Raw genomic sequence first — 20656 nt, 5'->3', positions numbered from 1 at the left:
TTAACAAATGTAAGAGATAAAATAAAAAATATTTTTTATGCATATTACATTGCTTATACTTTGAACAGTATTAATTAATAAAAATGTTTTTTATTAATAAAAATGCTTAGAGTTTAAATTTGAGAGTGGCTAGTAAGTGAGTAGAGTTAGAAATATGGGCGGGCTCGGCCCTTAAAGGCCTAAACTTTAAAACCTGATTCTTTATTTTGAACTCCATTTTTCAAGCTCAACCTTTATATGAAAAGCTTAGGGTTAAGCCTGCAAGTTCTTTTCAAAAAAAATAAAATTAAATTAAACATTATAAATTAATTAAAATATTATAAAATTAAAAAAGTAAAATTCTCATACTTTTTTAAAAATTAAACAATACACATTTAGGAGTATAGTAATAAAATTTAAATATTGGTTAAAAAAAATTCATTTTTTATAAATACACAAATATAATAATTATAAAAAAATAAAAAATATCAAGAATTTTATACTATATACTGATATTTGTTAAATTATATTAAATTAAAATTAATAATAATATAATATGTGTAGGATTAGGTGAGCAGGTCACTGGTTTCAAATACGTGTTTCACAAAAGATGATGATGATGATATAAAAAGGCTTAAAGAGTTACCCGAGTCCTTACTCTTTTTTACAGGGCTTATCAAGGCCAAACCCTCAAGCCCGATTACTTTAAAAAAATCATTTTTAAAATTTGAACCGTTATTTAAATAAAATCTTTAAGTTTGATCCTTCAGGCTTGATCCTTATTCCTAACTCTAAATGAGTAGGGTTATTCACTTATCCTTCATTTTAAATAACAACTTTTTTTAAAAAAAAAATGCTAGATTTAAAGCAGACAAAGCTTCTGCAACACAATTTTTCTTCTTTTGTTAGGGCTGAAAACTTCTGCAACACATTATGGGCACCTTCCCAAGACAAACACTACTGACAGTTTTTCCATTAATGTTGTTTGGGAAGAAACCCTCGTCGCAAGTGGATGATTGATTTCTTCTCCTCTGTCCACCCATCACCGCACGTGTAGATTATAATACTGGGAATCCAATTACCATTCTCAAATATGTTAAGGGGAAAAATCCCCGACCTTTGATGTTAGGGTTCCATTCCATGGCGGGCCCTCAATCATGTCCTGGAAGAAAACTAACAAGTTAAAAGAATCATTTTTACACCAGAACAATTTAATATCAGAAAGTTATAGCCCTTCGTCCAAAGGCGGTCCTCCTCCCTTTCAGCTTTCTCTGCAAGTTGATCGACAATAACAGAGCATAAAAATAATAATACAGTGCAGCTGTCCCAATATAATTTCTGTTTTTTTTTTAAGTTGAGGTTTTGCTTTTCTTTCCTTTTGCAGTGCCATCACATTATGGTCTCATCTTCATGGTATACATATTATCCAAGCCATGGCAATGAGTATAGAGCTGTCCTCTTTCTCTGTTCTATAACAAGATATCTACAAAACCGACGACGCCAAGTAATTTCTCACGATTTAACTCCTAATATGTTGCTGTATGTTAATTTGCTCCGACACGCAATTCCATTTTAACGTATGGGCAAATCAATTTGTTTATTAACTCGGCAATAATGTGAGATTTACGCAACCTACTCTCTGTTGGATCCAAAACAACGTTAATGCAGGTGACTATATAGCATAACATCTTATTTGATTCAAACTAATCAAAGATGGAAGAGTTCACCTTGCATTGAATTCTTATCTTTTCCCGGTGGATCTTGAATACACTGGCGGTACCCCTTATATCTTCAAATAGTAAATCTTTGACTGACATAATATCACAATCTTCCTGATCAGTAAATATTTTTGAATAATTACTCCAAAGATGTCAATTCTTGTTTCCACGGAGTAGGTACGGAAGCAAATTAAAGGAGAAAACCAAAATGACTACGCACAGGCCATTAGCGTTGGGTTATGTACGGTGCGATCGTTTCTTTAAACTCGAAAGCCAGGGCCAAAATGTCTCATTGAAGTTTGGACCACCTCATCATTTTCTTGCTCGAGAAAGTTCCTGCTTGCCAGAGATGAGAAATGAAAGCCAGATAGGATAGCGTCGAAATATATTACCCTCAAAGCCACGAAAGTCAATCGGATGCATCTAACACCGCCCGTTGATTCTAATCATTATTATTATTAGTTCTTAATGCTGCGTAATACGCGTCACGCGGGCCCAGCGGCAGGCCGAGAACTGGAACGCCCATATCCATCCATATTTTGGACTAATGAGACTCTACACCCAATGTCCCCATCCCTAGCTACATAATATAATATACATGCACATGACACTGACCTTAGTGTGATGCAGAAGCTATGTAGTTACGGTTCAAAAGCAGCAGGTCGATTCTCTGATTTGTTGATTTCGCTTGATCCTGTTTTGTTAGTCACCAACCGTATTAAAATCCTTACCAGCCAAGTTGCGCTGATTATTCCCTTGTTATTTACAGTTCCTTATTCAGTAAAAAAAGAAAATGAAAAGAGAGCATGCACATCATGCATGATAATGGATATGGATATCATTAATTGTATATATACATATAACGCTCCCCGCGGTTCCATGCCTTCACTCGCACACTTATCCTCTCATCTTCCTCCCTCCCACAAATGGCTCTGTCAACGACGTGGTCACTGGTTACAGTGTACTTGGCGGTGATGATACTGCTGAGCGTCGTGGGGCAGAGGAGCGAGGCAGCAGAGCCTCTGGCCTGCAATCCCAGAGACGGCAACACCAAGAACTTGGCTTTTTGCAGGGCGTCGCTGCCCATAGCGGAGAGGGTGAGGGACCTGATCGGGAGGCTGACGCTGCAAGAGAAGGTGAAGCTGCTGGGCGACAATGCGGCGGCGATTCCACGGCTCGGGATCAGAGGCTACGAGTGGTGGTCGGAGGCGCTGCACGGGGTTTCCAATGTGGGTCCCGGGACCAGGTTCGCTCCGCCGTTCCCTGCCGCCACGAGTTTCCCTCAAGTCATCACCACCGCTGCTTCTTTCAATGCTTCCTTGTGGGAGGCTATCGGACGGGTCAGTGTTTTCATATCTCCTTCTTCTTTTTTTCAAAGACCTCCATCTTCCACTTGCTGATTTCCAAAATACAAATGCTACGCTGGTCACCTTTAGGTTGTTTCTCTTTTCGTCAAACTTTGGCTCTGCTTTGTTAATTAGTAAGTATCGGCAGGTACTTATAGTTTTTTTTTTTTTTTGGGTCCCTTTTGCTGGATTTGGATGGAGGATCAGTTATTTATAAGACTTGTTTTGCAATATGTTTTGAAAGCAGTTTTATGTTTTGAGAAAAAAAAAACAACCAAAAAAAAAGTATTGTTTAATAACGTATTTTTTTTAAAAAAATTAAATGTTATTATAGAAAGTAAAAAAATTAAAATATTTTTTAAATGTTTTGAGATTATTATTTTAAAAAATAAAAAAATTAAAAACACTTATTATTATTATTATTATTATTTTTTAAGACAACAGTTTTCAAGCAGCGTGGCTCTTTTATCCTGGCCCATTCTCAGTTGGATTCTCTAGCTCGGCTTCCCACTTAAGCCTACTAGTAGCTGTATAGTGTAGGACGAATCTCGCGCTAACAAATGGTTCTTGAATTAAAAGGCCCCATGATATATTTCAATCGATATAGGGACAGGCTCTCCTCCAATAAAAGTATGAAACATCCGCTCTGAATCTCACCTCCGAAAGTGAAAAATAATTATTAGTCAAAATCTTAAGTCACTCTTTATTAACAACTTTTAGGGGGGAAAACAAAGAAAGAAGGGCGACGCCAACAAAAAGGGCCTTGTGAGTAGAAGATAATTGTTGGCCTCAATCTCATGATTTGACTAATTACTACTGATCAATATTGTCTATGTTTTATTATAGTTGTCTTTTAATTTTTTTTACATATGGATTAAGAAGTACTTCCTCTTATCTTGTTTATAGGATAAAAAAAAATCTTTTTTAATTTTATTTATAAGTTACGTCATTAAATTTTTATTATAAATTTTTTTATTTTTTATTAAATATTGGAGGGAGAAAATATGTCATTGAATTGTATATATTTAATAAGAATAAAATTAAAAAGTTATTAAATTTTAAAATAAAATTAATGAATTTAAAAATTTTCTTTTAACATGGTTGCTCAAAACATGAAAAATGTTAGTAAATATTATTTTTAAATTATATACAAAAATTTATAATATGCAATAAAAAGTTTATCCTGGAAAGACTAAGTAAAAGAAAAGAAAGGAGGGATGACAATACCAGAAAGGGAGGCGACGAATTTTAGAGGACATCATTGATGCATCGCTTTGAATGAGGCAACTTTTTATCAAGAAAGAGAGAAGAATTTCGTAGATACTCACGAGCGAGCGGGGGAGCTTTGATTGCTTGGACGTGGAAGTGAGGGAGCATTCTGAACACAAGCCGTGGTTGCCTTTAATGTTCAAGTTGCATGTGGGCATATGGCGGTCGCTGTGTGACATTGATCGGCTTCTTTTGCTAAGCAACTTGCAGATCGTGCGTGCCAGCGAGTCCCAGCTCACGAAGTTTATGAACCCTGAGGCCACTACAAACATAGTCCACGTTCATAATTATTAATTAATAAATGTAAAACAAAATCTAACACCGCCAGGTGTATGCTACGTGCAGGCTGTGTCGGACGAAGCGAGGGCAATGTACAATGGCGGAATAGCTGGGCTCACGTACTGGAGCCCAAACGTGAATGTTTTCAGGGACCCGAGGTGGGGGCGTGGACAGGAGACTCCCGGTGAAGATCCCGTCCTCGCCGGTACATATGCCGCCAGTTACGTCAACGGGCTCCAGGGAAACGACGGTAACCGGTTGAAGGTCGCTGCTTGTTGCAAGCACTTTACCGCTTATGACCTCGACAATTGGAACGGGGTGGATCGCTTCCATTTTAACGCACAGGTACACCCGTTTTCATCTTATTCAAATTTTTAAATACATCTCTTCTATTCCAAGTACTTTCTTTAACATTTTTATTAGCAAAAACAAAAGGGCGCATAGTTAGTCTTCACGTTGAGATTGAGATGAACAAAAGTGACTAAGAAAATGAGAATCTGTTGACATGTTGCAATTCATGAAAAGTTACGTTAACATGAAGCGCAGCTAGAGTGTGAGGTGGTTTATAATTACTATTACCACTGTTGTTGTTAATGACAAAATGAGTTAATTGTAGCATGGTGGATTTTATGATGGTGTCGGGGATAAGATACTTTTTGTGAGCAAGTTGGGCAAGCCCAATAAAACAAAGGAAAGGTCAGTGACAAGAGCCCAGCTGACGAGGACGGTTAAATGATGGCACAGGTTAGCAAGCAGGACATAGAGGATACGTTCGATGTGCCGTTTAGAATGTGTGTGAAGGAGGGCCGCGTGGCCAGCGTTATGTGCTCTTACAATCAAGTCAATGGTGTCCCCACCTGTGCCGATCCCAAACTCCTCAAGAAAACAGTTCGCGCCCAATGGCGTCTTGACGGGTACGCAACCTAACCCACATCATATTTTCATTCCTCGCCCCTCGTATTTTCAACATCAGCTTATTCACCCTTTTGACTTCTCTTTTTCTTTGCCATGGCATAAATACACAGATACATTGTATCAGACTGCGACTCTGTTGGGGTGCTCTATGCAAGCCAGCATTATGCATCATCACCCGAAAAAGCTGCTGCGGATGCTATCAAAGCAGGCTAGCCAAACCATTCTTTCCTATTCCTCTTTCCCTGGAATCAATCACATAAGTATCTAGCCTAACTAATCCTGAAAATGGGAACTGTGTTTCAGGATTGGACTTGGATTGTGGGCCTTTCTTGGGACTGCATGCGCAAGATGCGGTGAAGAAAGGGTTGTTGAGAGAAACCGATGTGAACGATGCTTTGGTGAACACCTTAACGGTCCAGATGAGACTGGGTATGTTTGATGGAGAGCCCTCGAGTCAGCCATATGGGAAGCTGGGTCCTGCAGATGTGTGTTCTAAGGCTCACCAAGACCTAGCCCACGAAGCTGCCGTACAAGGAATCGTTCTCCTCAAGAACTTCGGCCCTTCTTTGCCTCTGTCGTTGCGTCGTCACCGCACTGTCGCCGTCATCGGCCCTAATTCTGATGCCACTGTTACCATGGTTGGTAATTATGCCGGTAAGACCAACGAACTCTGTAGGCTTTCACGAGCCCAAATGATAAACATACAATTATAACTTGCTCCAAATTTACAGGTGTTGCGTGCGGATACACGACTCCTTTACAAGGAATAGGGAGATATGCCAAGACTACACACCAATTAGGGTGTGCAAATGTGGCTTGCGCCGATGACAAACTATTCGGAGCGGCTATCAAGGCGGCCCAACATGCTGATGTCACGGTTCTTGTAATGGGCCTGGACCAATCACTTGAGGCCGAAACAAGGGATAGGGCTAGCTTGCTCCTACCGGGGCGTCAACAAGATCTTATTTCTAAGGTGGCAGCCGCCTCCAGGGGCCCAACTATTCTGGTCTTGATGTCTGGTGGGCCTCTTGATATAACTTTTGCAAAGAAGGATCCACGAGTTGCGGGCATCTTGTGGGCAGGTTATCCGGGCCAAGCAGGCGGAGCTGCTATTGCCGATATCTTGTTTGGAGCCGCTAACCCGGGTTAGTTTGTTTGCCTTTTTTTTTTAAAAAAAAAAAAAACAGTTAAACCGTCCTTGTGGCCAGATGCTTAATTTGAAGTTGAAATGTAACATTCATTGATTTGCAGGAGGGAAGTTGCCAATGACGTGGTATCCACAAGAGTACCTCACAAACTTGCCGATGACAGATATGAGAATGCGTGCGAGCCAACCCACAGGGTACCCGGGAAGAACGTATCGGTTCTACGAGGGTCCGGTGGTTTACCGATTTGGGCACGGATTAGCCTACAGCCAGTTCGTGCAGACAGTGGCAAGTGCACCCACGCTGGTGTCGCTTCCAGTGGACGGACATCGCAAGGTCAACACGACAGACTTCTCAAAGAAGGCAATAAGGGTGACGCATGCGAGATGTGGCAAGCTCTCCATAGCCCTTCATATTGACATTAAGAATATGGGCTCTAAGGACGGAACCCACACCTTGCTAGTGTTCTCGGCGCCGCCTTCCGGTGGTCAATGGGCCCCGCGCAAGCAACTAGTGGCATTTCAGAGGGTGCACGTCCCGGCTAAGGCCCAGCAACGAGTCCAAGTCAATATTCACGTTTGCAAATTCCTGAGCGTGGTTGACAAGTCTGGAATTCGGAGAATTCCGTTGGGTCAACACAGTCTTCACATTGGGGATACCAGACACTCCGTTTCACTTCAAGCTCAATCCCTTGGGATCATCAAGACCTGATTAGTTTAATTCCCCTTATTTGCATGATTGGTGTGAGATTATAATAGGCGTGGCAGGTAACTGTTAAGGAAACAAACATTTTATAGGGGATTTTAGTTCTGTGGAACCCTCAATTGAAAGCGTAAGCTATGTTGCCCGAGACGACAGGATCGATTGATGCTTCAGGAGAAGAGATTAAGGAAATTCACTCTTCTCATTTTAAATTTCTACTTAATTTGTGTACAATTCTTTTATGTGTATCATGAACATGAAAAAGCACTCGGTCCCTTCCATTTATCTCTTTCCTAGGACAAGTAATGAGAATGGATGCCTCGAGCTCCCATTGTGCAGTGCGATGTCTTTAATTCTCACTTACATGTCATAACCAAGCATGCTGCATGTGCCATACGAATTTCTAATCCCATATGAATTTGAAGGGCGTATTAACTATTGAGCATTTTTTTTTTCCCACGCATATTATTATTATGCAAATTACTCGCTGGCCGGCTTGGGCTTGATGGGCCTATTATTGGGCCAATGAAAACGCATGCCCATGCAATGCAAATTGCAATCATTTTCCCGCACCAAAACTAAGGATATGAAAGGCAGTAGTGCAATAAATTCGCATCACCGTGAGACTCTGAGCCTTTTACAGGACCAAAACTAATTATATGAGAGCTTAAACAATGTAGTTCACCGAGAAAAGAAAGGATGGGAACACGATTATTGCTGTACCATTTGTGGGCTGTCAGCCATAGCAATCCCTCGAATCTGTTTTCATTTCATTTAGTGGAATGTCAATCATGTGAGAATGACCGTTGAAAAATTTAAAAATACATAAACAGGAACGCGCATCATACTTGTCAATAAACTAGCACATATGCGCATAATTAGTTTTGGTTAAATAAAATATGCGATTTGTTTCCTTGGGTGACAGTGTGAACTCAAACTGCAATCTTGGGCGATTACATGATCTTCCAAGTAGATCCCGGAAGAGTCGTCCACAATGCCACGAGAACGTATTTTGTTGTGCTTCTGACTTCTTGCCATTTCGTCAAAACGCCCAATAATACTTGTATCACATCATTATTGGTCAAGCCGGCGGATCCAATCTGTTCGACATGGCTCGTGGCTGTGTATCTAATAAAAAAGGGGGTAATAAGTCAGACTCTTTCAATGGAGATGAACTGTTTTTTTTTTTAAAAAAAAAAAACTGTTCAATTACAATTAACAACACTATTCACACGCCCCAAACGTTATATGTATTACATGTACACACAACATGTGACATATTATTGATCTAATTTGATTTTTCATCGACTTTTATTAAATAGAAGTACAGATCAATATACATATGTAAACGCTTCCCGTGAGTCAGATCATCGCAAGTGTCGACATTAATTTTGCATTTATGAGTTATGGACTCATGGCCCCCTGTTTTGCTGGGTGATGGAGGGAACAACATTATACTGTCTTCGAGAGATAAGCTCGACATGTATTCTAAACATACATAGAAGTGTGATAAATATCAAACCTCTAATTGGACCAAGAGGAAATGTTCTTTATTGCGTGGTCAAAAAAATAAAATGTATTTGCCAATCATCTTGTGTCTTCTAAAGTATTGGTAATTTTCCCCCCAGCTTAGAGAAACTACATGAAATATTTTTGTCAATTCGATGACAAGTTTAATAAATTAGTCATTTAAATATACCCGTGAAATGTGAGATGAAAGAAACTAGAAATAGTATATAATTGGAAAAATAGGGAAACTAGAATATAATGATTAATGGGGCATGTGGGGAAATAATACCGTTAAAAAATATATATATTTAGACGAGTGCTTACCAATGAGTTTATAGTTGGGGCCGGGTCAGCCTCCAGATAGGCGATGAACACAGGCAATGATGAATCATGTGACATGTGACTCAACCAACATAGAACACTGAAGATGCCATGTGCTTCGCCAACAAAATCACACCCATCTCCCCCGTATTATTAATTGGTGTATAGTCGTGTGTTTGTAATATGATGTATAATTCAGCTGCAACCATAACTCCCCATTCAATTGAAGCAGGCCTATCCGCCAGACCCACAATTGTGAATACTCAATTCGGAAAAAAAAGAAGAAGAATAAAGGCCATTTTATGTATTTTGTGGGAAACAGTGGAATGCACATCATCCTACTTTCTTTTGTCTTGGATTGGGAAAATATTCTCTTGCGAAGCAAAGTGCAAAGTAAATGAATCATGGGTGAGAATAATGACTAGTTAAATACATATTAAACCAAAACAATGCTTGTCTTGCAATTCAAGTTCTCTCTTTTAATCTGAACTTGAGAGATAGCATTGGTGCCTACCGGGAGGGGAATTCCTTGGAATATCTTTTCCATAAACAAAAGGAATAAACAGACCATGGAGCTAAGCGAACAGTAGGGAAAGACCTTTTCTTTTCCCCTTCCACTATTATTATTCAAAGCATACAACTTTAGCAAAGGCTGACTTATTGGGATGGGCTCAATAAAACAAATCCCTGACCAGAGAAATATATAAAAAAATTCTGAGATCTGTTGGTGCAGTTCACGGGGCATGAGCTATTGGGGCATCCCTATGAAACACTATATTGCAGCCTACTTCTCATCTCCTTGTCCACTCCAGCTAGATTGTACTGCAACAATTATAAATGATATGAGTATAATTTCTTGTAAATTTTTATCCCTATGAAAATCTGCAAATTACTGGGACACCCCTGTGCCCTTTCCTCCATGGGATCCGTCAGACTGTTGGCTTTTGATAGTTCAGCTTCGTGATCCGTCCGTATGAAGGAACAAGTGAAGTGCACTTATTGATTGAATGTCCTACACAAGATAAGCATTAGGGGGAAAATGAATTAATGAAAGACACAAATAAATAGTGAATAAAAAGGTACGGCTTTAAGTGGGTGGCGATCATACCGGTGCACGAATAAAATTGCGAATGATGACGAGACAGTAGAGAGAGAAGGAGGTAAATTATGTGCAGTGGTCCAAAACAAATGTTGCGTACTCCTACGTGGGAAAGAGATGAATCATTGGGGAGGAGGACGAGGTGTGTGGAATTGTCAATAACACAGCACAGAATCTTCGGCCTGTCATCGTATTCATTTTCGGCTATTTAGATTAACCACGCAACTGCATTTATTTCAAACCAACCCATCATTCATTCAGTTTTGTGCTACGGTTTGCATTTTTATTTTGTAATGCTATATTTGGCCAATTCGCTCGCTGCCATTACTTTTCTCTGTCACTGAGAGCCCTTTTCAGACTTTAGCTCGCCGCTTTTTCTCTCCCTTGTTTTTTTCTTAATTCTTTTCAAATTAAAATATTAACTTCATTTGGTGTCCTGCTGTTTTCATTGTGTTAATCTATTTTGCCATCGCAGTGTTGGACGTGTTGCACTAAAACGTGTGAGGGTGACATATATAGCATAATGCAGATGGGGCGAGGTTTGATGAAATCATCAGCATTCAGCGATAATGCTATGATATACATATTATAGTAGCATATTGTCAAAATCTCACAATAATGGGTTATCCGCTAACAGAATAACGAGGTTTCTTTCCTTAATCCATTTCTTCTCCTTTTTAATGATGCAACAGAAGACCCACTAAACTGATCGATAATTTAATTTAATTCAATTTGTCTGACTTCTCTGTTCAGCTATAATTGCTTATACCGTGCCAAGTGTCAGGCTCCAGAACGCAATTGGCAGCTGATCCCTCTCCCGCAGGTCACCCCCACTAGGAAAAAAATAGCGAAACAGTAGCATGAATCTGCTCCAATATTTTTGAGTCTGGGATCACACTTTTTATTTTATATTCATTAAACAGATCAAGCCTTAACAAAGAGTGCTTAACTGGCAGTTCAGAGAATGACTTGGCAGAAAACGCATAATTGTCATTAAAAAAAGCGAAGAAATAATAATACATCGTCATCACGAAACACTAATGACCTCAACTCAAAGCTTATGGAATGTCCTAGAATTTGAATTTTGAATTCAAGCTGCATTATTAGGAAACTTTTCTGAGGGGATAAGCAGCAGGCAGATCAGTGAGCAGTGGTCTGAAGAAGTTGGACTTGGTTGGCCATTTCGGGCTAACAAGAGAGAGAGCAGCATATATTTGAGTATTAGCTTAGCTTGCAAAGCCAAAAGGCGCACATGGGTAACATCCCCACGTGAAACTTCATCCATAACACACATGCATCCCACAGACCATTTAATTTGCGCAACACACACAAGATATAAATATTGAACAGTGAAACTGTGAAATGAATAGGAACATATGTGAAGATTAAGTCAGTGAATTAATGTGCAGTCGGATCGACTAAAGAGATGGCATATATATGAAGACGTTAGTCGTGCGCATTGAGAACAAAACCTTATCCAGCAGCTACCTCCAGTCTTATTCACAGTGGAATCTTATGGCCTTTCGCGTCTCACTTTAATTTGCCTCCTTCTATACAAACATGTCTTTGCGAGCTAGCTATGAGCTTTTCTCCATTTTTAATCATTAAATTCCTCTTTCTTTTACTTATATAGTTATATATAACAGCTCTTTCCCAGGAAAGTAAGATTGCAAAGGCTGGCTGTGGCTGATGATTCCTTCGTTAATTACCATTAATATTTATATAATGCCAAAGGATCCTATTGCGTAAGCAATGGCCAACCTGGGCAGAGCATCCTAGGCTTCCAACTATGCGTCTTAGTTTAACAGTACTCCACATTCTCCATAATTATTTCTGTTGTTGCCCCTGTTCTTCTGGTGTGTGTATCTAGCTTTTATGCAATAATTAAGCAGCTCAGTTTTTATGCTTCACATAAAGGAAAGGAATGCTTGGTAACTAATTAATGATTACGATTTCTTTAATGCACAACCATATGCATGCCTTCGTTTATTGGGCAGTTATACTTGCTTATAGGCAATAATAATCAGAGAGATTCTATTTTAAAACGTCTATTAATTTGGTCATGAGTGGTTTGTTGGTTGATTATTTGGGCGAGTAACAACATTATTCATAATTGATTGATTCCCTAATTAACCAATCAATTTCATTATAATAAGTACTTTCTTGACAAAGTTTAAAAAATTTGAGTATGTAAAATGATGACAGCATCATTCCCATGAACTATTAATTACACCCTTTTGCTGATCTGATTAGTCAGTAGAAGCATTAATTATTCTCACCACAGGGGTTAGAAAAAATAACTATCTAAGCATCATAGCTTCCAATTATTTCATGGATTCCCTATTCTTAGAAAGACAGTAAGTCAATACCGAAAAGGATACTTCTTGATTACTTGTTTTTCAGGCTAACCATATCACGCAACGCGCAAGAAACTTGTGAAGGACTCTTATAATATAAGGAAGAAAATCATTCCGAACTCCTGATGTTAACAAGCCGAGAAGATCACGTCAATAATCGTCAGTCAGCCTTGACTTAATTAAATTGGCGTTATAAAGAGTCTAGAAATAATGAAATCAAATCTTGGAGATGTCTGATGATGCATAAATCAACGGGAGATTAATTATGACGTGGAAGGAAGGAGCTATTAAATTTTCAAAAACGAGTCAATACAATCATTTTGCCCATAAATTCATATGAAAATATAAATTTAAAAGCACTTTCTTTAAAAATGAAAGGAACAGAATTCGAGACTTACAATATCAGGACTAGAGCTATGCATTCAACACGATAAAGTAGTTACAGCGACAAAGTAACAGCGTTTTTTTTTTTCCTTCGGTCGTTGTTGTTTTGTTTGGGGTGGTAAAAGGTATTAATCATTGGAAACGAGGGCAGGTGTAGCTTGGAGACGGAAGAGATAGAGATACAGTGATGCGTGAACATATATAAATTGAAAGGAATGTAACGGAGACGTGGACAGGTCGAGGTCACATGCGAGATGATGAAGAAGCTCCTCTACTTTTCAATCAACAAGTGTGTCCTTTACATGCTCCCACCCTCCTGGTTCGCCGGAACCCCAACATCAATCATCACGCGCTATCTACAGTGCTTAACGTTGTGGGCCATTCCTTGCCTCTTCTACACTTTGTTTATTCAGTTTATCAAGTCAACTTAACTTTTATAAACCAGTATTCAATTACAACAAGAAAGATAACAATGTGAGGAAATAAATAACAAGATTCGACCAAAAAAAGGGGAGAAATGCCAGGTGTGGATTAATTGAGGCCCGCTGCTACATGTAAATAAATAATAATGGGAGAAGAATGAGAATGAAACAAGAGATGATCATGGCTGCACCTATCATCTAGTGTGTCCAGTAATAATCCCAAATCATGTTGCATGACAAGTCATGTCATATGCGCAAGGAAGCCGGAATACTCCATGTGTTGTTTCCCGACTTTTACTAAATGGATGTGCCGCGCATGTCATGCGTTTTTAGTTAAGAATTATATATATATATATATATATAACAAATTACGAGTATGCCTACATGCATGTGTGTATGTATATATGTGTGCCGCAACTCTTGATGTCTCCCCCTGAGAGGAATATGAATTAAAAGAAGGCCAAGTCAGGCGCGGACTGGTATTGCGGATTGCTGATACGCACACAGGACCGAATTAAAGGGAATTCGTGATCCGCTTACGTTTGAAAGCTCATCAAATACGGTAATTTTAGTCTAAATGGAGTGGTGTGGTGTGACATTGAAAGGAAGGGGACATGGTGGCTTCCAACCTTAGCTGTACCAGCTTAAACAAGGTAGGATCCGTGTCTGTGGTAGAAACAGACCCTTTTGTGGACCCAATCTTGTAGCAGAAGCGGCCACGCAAATATTCTCGCTACGTCTCTTTTCGTCGCCTTCAACAAAAAAGAAGGCCAAGTTAAAGATGGGGTGATCATTTCATTTCATTTATGATATACCTGTTCGATCTCTTCCCTCTCGAATCGTGTTTCTTGTGTCCTTAAGCTTGCCTCTAACTCAAGCCTGGGGGCCAGCCTTTACATGTGACAAACATGGACTGTTTCTTAATCAAAAATTATCAAGTATTCCATTCCAATAATTTATACACCCCTAACTAACCTTGTTTATATATATATATATATATGGATACCCAATTCGTAAAATTGGTCTCTTTGTACAACCGCAGCTTCCAAACCCACTGACGTGATTGAATAGTCAGAGTCTGATACTGGCTCTTTGGTTTCATTTCGTCACAATAATTTAAAAAAAAAAATTAAATGAATGTTGCAGCTTACAAGACGCTTAACAACTAATAATTTATTTCTTCCGTCTAAAACTCGGTTTCTCCCCTCACCGGTCCTTCTTCTCGTACATATATTATTATTGCCCATTTATGACCCACAACTAAAATTACAGCTAGTCATCAGCGGATTAATCGTGAGTTATAGCAGATTATATTATACCTAGTCAAATCACTCACGTAGCGAAGCACCCTGTGCAATGATTATTAAATCAATATGTCAAGCTTGGGTTTTCAAATACCTTCAACAGTGGCCGACCCAACAAAAACTAAAACTTTCAAAAATTCATAACCGATTTTCCTTTCGATGGCTTCCACTTCTCAGAAAGCTGCTATATATTGAAATATTAAATTTGAATTGTTCCATAATAAAATATTTTAAAATTTAAATAATATCACATTGACCAACTAGTAAAAAGTGAAAATTTTAACTAGCAAGCTGTTTATGATTTTTTGTCTATTTAGCTGTTAAAATCAATCCATATTTAATTAATCAAGTCAATGGAAAATTTGATGAAATATATTAAATCAATTTGACGCTGAATCAATCAAATTGATTTTTAAATATGGTCGCATGAATAAGATTTTTTTTTTTAAAGTCAAATGCATGGATTGGAGATTGAACGTTTTGAGGCGAGCATGGATGACATTGATCAGACTACCAAAGTCCCTTCGTTAATTGTACGTTGGATCTCCATCTTTTATAACATCAGAGAGTCCCATGTCCCAAACAGTCTGTAGTTTTACTATCAATCAATATTTAAAACACGGTTGTAGCCCGTAGGCGTGGATCGAGACAGCAAACCTTCTATCAGGAAGGATCTAGAATAGTCAAATAGATGTGCCACCGAATGCTTCATTCGAGGACTGTTCGAGATGCGTAACATTACGATTCCGAATGTGATTGCTATCAGCAGTAAGGCACGGGATCATAACCTCTACAAAAAGTTTAGTAGGGCATGCATGACACTTGTTTATATGACCCGGACTTCTCAAAGTTTTGATGCGTAATGTGACAGTTTTTCTGAGCAATCTGTGGCAAGGTACGTAAAACCAAATCGGTTATTGAACTGATTATGATACTGGATCATGAGTTAGTAGTTCAATTAGGGTTGAACCGGTGGTAAACCGGTCATAATTAAAATAATACAATTTAAATAAAAAGACATTAATTATAAAAATATTCAACTAAATTCAACCACTCAAAAGTCTAACCGTAATAAAATATAATATTTTAAATATCTATCATTACGCTTACAATTCTTCAATTTCAAAAGTCTAGAGAAGAGATGGAAATAGAGTTGGAGAAGAGACGGAGATTGAGCTAGAAAAAAGACGAAGAGTCAGAGACTAAGTTGGAGAAGAGATGAAAATAGCAAAGACAGAGATAGAGCTGAAGAAGAGATGGAGATAGAGCTGGAGCTTGAAAAAAAGACAGAGACTAAGTTAGAGAAGAGACGCTGATTAGGTTAGGGTGAGAGAGGAGAGACACAGATGAAAGGCCGAACTAAATGCTGTCTGAAAATCTGAATTGGACTTAGCGTGCTCCACCTCTAATTTTTTATTTTTTGACTTTAGTTTTACTTTTTTTTGTTATTTTATTTCTGAATCCAACACTCTGAAAAATAAAAAATGAAAAAAAATTCTCAAAAAAAATAACCCGGTTAACGCAGTCAACCCACCGGGTTGACCAGGTTACACCGGTTTATTTCGTCACCGGTTTAGGAATAAACTCAGACCGGACAAGGGACCGAGTCACTGATTTTTTGGGTTGACCCAACCGGTTCGGTTCAGGTTTCAATACCATGATCTGTGGTAATTCCTACTCTAATATTATTTTGTTATTAAGACTATTCCATCGTCTGTAAAAAACTAGCTTTGTCGAAGTCCGATGGGGCAATGTACTCATTCATATAACTAAAACTCCCCAAACGTTTTTGATGTGAGATGAAACAAGCCGCTTTGACACACCAGCAAAATGACGTGGTTCTCTTTTTCCAATCATATCTTTTTAATTACTCCCGCGCAAGTTCATTTCACCGCTTGGACAACCATCCGTGTCAGACGAACTTGTAAAAACATACAAAGCCATCCTTATTTTTTTTAGCAAAAATTTACATAACTTGAGTATTGGGAGCTGGTCATGGCATGCATCCAAATTCAAACTTGGCTTCTCTCTTTTTTACCTCTTCACTTTCTTTTAACTTCTCATTTTAACTTTTATATCCAATTTTAAACGGCTAGGATCTAACATTTAATAAATTAAATTAAAGTATGCATTTAGTCACTTAACTTTATATAATATTTCATTCTAATCTCTTAATTTTATAAAGTACTTTTTTAATCATTTAACCCTTACATTGTCAGTCTTATCCTAATAAATTTTATAATGAACTTTTAAATATTGACAAAACATTTTCAAATGTTAACATATTAAGTTTAATATTTTTTAAAATAATAACGATTGACATAAAAAATAATCACTTAAAACTAATAATGTTGGGGTTAAAGGATTAAAAAATACTTTATAAAATTAAAATATCAAATTGAAATATTTTATAAAGTTAGAGAATTAAAAGTATACTTAAACCAAATTATTATTAAAATGTGTAGCTTATTAAAAGTACATAAATAAATTTAAAATATAACCAATTTCATCTAAACTATAATTCAATATTTAGGATTATAATTAAAAAATAAAAAAATTAATTTTATGAAATGTTAAATTTGAACCATTCAAAAACGGATCTAAGGATTGATATCGATAGGAAGTAAAAGAAAGAGAAATGAAAAGAAGCTAAGCCCAGTCAAATTCAAAAAATATTCACAAATCACCTACTAACAATGTGTTTGCATTTATAATGAGATTTTTGCAAAATTCTCCCCATTTTTTAAATAAAAAGTCACGTTATCTACAAAGTTGGAAGGTGAAACTCATGACACAGGATGAGGAAATTGAAAGCTGCAACTTGCAAGCTTGGAGTTTTGAGGGAAATAAGCACATAATAAGATGATGGCATGGGTTGTCAATAGAGCCGATAATTTGAGTCAGCCCGAACTCCCTTAAAAAATTTAAGACCCAAAAAATATTAATTTTTTAATGTTCAGACCTATCTAGGTCAACCCAAATAAAATCAAAAAAATTCAAGCTAAGTTAGATTGAGTTTGGGCTTGGTTCCGAATACCCGAATGAAAAAATATTTTTTAAAAAATATATAAAATATAGTAAATATTAATTAATTATTTAAGTTTCATGTTGTTTCATGCTAAAATACTATATATTTGAGTGTATTACTATATTTTTTTAAAAAAAAAAAATATTTATATTTTCATACATTTATTATTTTTAATCAATAAAATATCTCAAAATAATATTTAAAAAATATTTTAATATTAATTTTTATATTTTAAGACCAAATTTTTTTAAAAAAAGTCTTGAGTCCTATGCATCATTTGTGTATACAGAAATATTTTATATTTTTTATAAAATAACATAATTAATTTTAAAATAAAAAATAAAAAAAATTAAAAATAAAATTCAGTTATGTACGAGATCCCGACTTACTATTAGATAAATATAATAAACCAAATAATATTTTTAAATAATTACTTGATTATCATCCATGCTAGACTTTGTTAAAAATTAAGAATAGATTAGAGAAAAAATTCATTGTATGTAAAGGTTAAACAATATAAAAAATTTGAATGAATACTTGTTGATAAAAAATTAATCTGAATAGACAAATATTCATTTCAATTTTAGCAACAATTAGTCATTGATTAATGAAAATTTCATACCCAAGTCCTTAATTGCTATTTTCCTAATATTCCATGGTGATGACGTGGCAGCATTTGCTAGCATGGCAATTCCAAAGCCATCATTTCCAAGAGAGGGGAGAACAGGCTCTGCGGTATGAAAGATGAGATTTCATACTTCACGCTCGCAGTTTGGGTTTCTAAATTAAACTCATGGTGTCAGTCCTCTGGAGGATGAGATTTAACTTAATATAGTATGGTAGAAGACTTATATACTCTATAACTATTGATCTTCTTTTTATACAAAAAAGATAAGATTCTTCTACAACATGCACGAGATATTAAAAAGCTGTTTGGTTTCCATTTTCAAAACTTCTCTTAATTAAAAAAAAAACAGTTGGATTGATTAAGTTATATTTGAATAATTTTTCTTATTTTTTAAAAATAACAAATATGGAAAACATCAGCACCCTATTTCTGTTCCCCCGGGTTTTGAAAAATTAATTGTGGAATGAGAATCTAAATTTGATGACTGTACTTAGTGAATGCCTATATCATCTGAACTTTTAAAATTTAAATCAATCGTTTAAATAAAGTTATTTATTTATTAATCTTAAGTGAGGTATGAATTTAAAATTATTGGTTTAAATTTCAATAATTTAAATGCTATATGCATTTAATATTTGTATTAAACACAATTATCAAATTTAAATTCAAACGATTGTACAATTGTTTAGTTTCCATGATGGCGCATTTGTAATTAGTTGCGATTACGTTGTAGGGGTCGCTTTGCACTCATCACTGCCATCTGCCGCTCTTTCTCTTCGTGGCTCCCTCGTCTCCTGCCTCTTTCACTGAGTCTGAGCTGCTTGCCGGTTACCTCAAACCTTCATCTATTTATTCTCATCTTTGTCTCCATCATCTATGTTGAGGCGCTCTTTCACTTCGGTAATCGAACGCTGGTCTAAGGCATTCCAATTCTCTGCCCCGTTTTACCCTTAAAAATCACACAATCCTTGTTAAAGACATTGAAATGATAGAAGATGTTCGATTTTTTTTTTCAAGATGTTAAAAAATTAAATATTGAATATTTTCAACATTTAACTTTTAATTTTATTCGCTACGACATATATATGCGTTAAATGGGACAATCCACGCAACGATTACGCACCAATCAAACAATCCCGTCTTTATTTCTTAACGTGCCAGCATAAGTGTAGGTTAAATGATTCATCTCCTTTGGCCTGCGACACATGGCGGGTTAACCTGTTTAATTTGATGAGATTAAGCCAAAAAAATAGTGAATTGATGCTCCAATCAATAAAAAAAAAATGTTGTTTAAGGATGACTTGAGACACTCAATGCTGGTTTAAAAAAAATAAAATAAAAGGACGATCTCTCCAGATAGTTTGAAGGAAAATACAGGTGACACGCATGGCAAAAGTTGTTAGAAGCAGCAAGCCGAGGAAGAAATTTAGGCGGACATGACAATACAGTGAGATGTATGTGAAGAACGACACTAATAACGGAAGTGTTGTGACAAAATATTGGCATTTTACAACTGTTTTTTTTCTTTAAAAACTGTTGGTTGTTTTTAAAAATAAAAATAATTTAAAAATTTATTTGGATAATTGTTTTTCATTTAATTATTTTTAAAATTATTTTATTTTTTCTAAAACAAAAAAATAAAACAACTTTAAGTTGTTTTCATTTTATTTTTCTTGTTTTTAAAGTACGCTACAATTGATTATTAAAAATTATAATTAACTTGATCAATTTTTATTATTAATCACTATCATTAATTTTTTATAATCATTATTATCAGTCTGTTTTTTTAACTCTAATAAAACTATTTTCAATTGATATAACTAAATAAATTTTCATTTTATTTTGTTTTAAAACTAAAAATAAGAGGAGAAACCAAATAGGCCTTGAGTCCCACATTGAAAGAATTACATTGGTGGAGTGTAGTTTATAAATTAATTAGATGTCTTCCCTTTATGAGATGTTTTTTGGGAGTAAGTTATAATCAAAGAATTTGTCATCATAACATTGATGTTTTGATTGAGAATTGTTGTTCGCAAAAAAAAACCCCATACTAAGAGGCTGATTGGCCAAAGGCCGTGTGAAGTAAAGAGTCGTGGATACAAACTTTTGAAAGGTAATATGAGACTCGTATCGAGAGATCATATTAATAAAATGTGATTTATAAATTTATTAGGTATTCTCTTTCTATGAGCCGCCTTTTAGGGGTATTTAACATTCTTTTCACGTTGTATTTGTTTTTCAGACTTCACGT

The 20656-nt window shown here is 36.4% G+C and overlaps 1 protein-coding gene and 1 long non-coding RNA gene across 2 annotated transcripts; one reads left to right on the top strand and one right to left on the bottom strand.

The window, feature by feature from the left end:
• Positions 1-2513: 2513 nt before the first annotated feature.
• Positions 2514-4330, bottom strand: LOC129311786 (uncharacterized). Its single transcript, XR_008593401.1, has 2 exons — positions 4271-4330; positions 2514-3162 (listed from the first exon to the last, which is right to left on the bottom strand). It is a non-coding gene; the product is annotated as an uncharacterized LOC129311786 (long non-coding RNA).
• Positions 2544-7691, top strand: LOC129311708 (probable beta-D-xylosidase 2). The gene is made up of 7 exons (XM_054954167.1): positions 2544-3037; positions 4658-4936; positions 5336-5505; positions 5617-5714; positions 5810-6160; positions 6238-6651; positions 6758-7691. Exons 1-7 carry the CDS (start codon positions 2624-2626, stop codon positions 7360-7362), a joined length of 2331 nt encoding a protein of 776 aa, XP_054810142.1. The 5' UTR covers positions 2544-2623; the 3' UTR covers positions 7363-7691.
• The last annotated feature ends 12965 nt before the right edge of the window (positions 7692-20656 follow it).

This window comes from Prosopis cineraria, unplaced genomic scaffold (assembly GCF_029017545.1).
Source record: "Prosopis cineraria cultivar Desert tree isolate PC_DT_omini unplaced genomic scaffold, ASM2901754v1 PC1, whole genome shotgun sequence".
Taxonomy (NCBI): Eukaryota; Viridiplantae; Streptophyta; class Magnoliopsida; order Fabales; family Fabaceae; genus Prosopis; species Prosopis cineraria.
Note: the sequence above shows the minus strand (reverse complement) of the source record. Positions and strands in the feature narration are given on the sequence as shown.

Excerpts from the sequence above, each read along its gene's own strand:
- LOC129311708 (XM_054954167.1), top strand. The coding sequence starts at position 2,624 with ATGGCTCTGTCAACGACGTGGTCACTGGTTACAGTGTACTTGGCGGTG. Across the intron at positions 3,038-4,657 it reads TGTGGGAGGCTATCGGACGG|GCTGTGTCGGACGAAGCGAG; the intron begins GTCAGTGTTTTC and ends TGCTACGTGCAG. Across the intron at positions 5,715-5,809 it reads TGCGGATGCTATCAAAGCAG|GATTGGACTTGGATTGTGGG; the intron begins GCTAGCCAAACC and ends ACTGTGTTTCAG.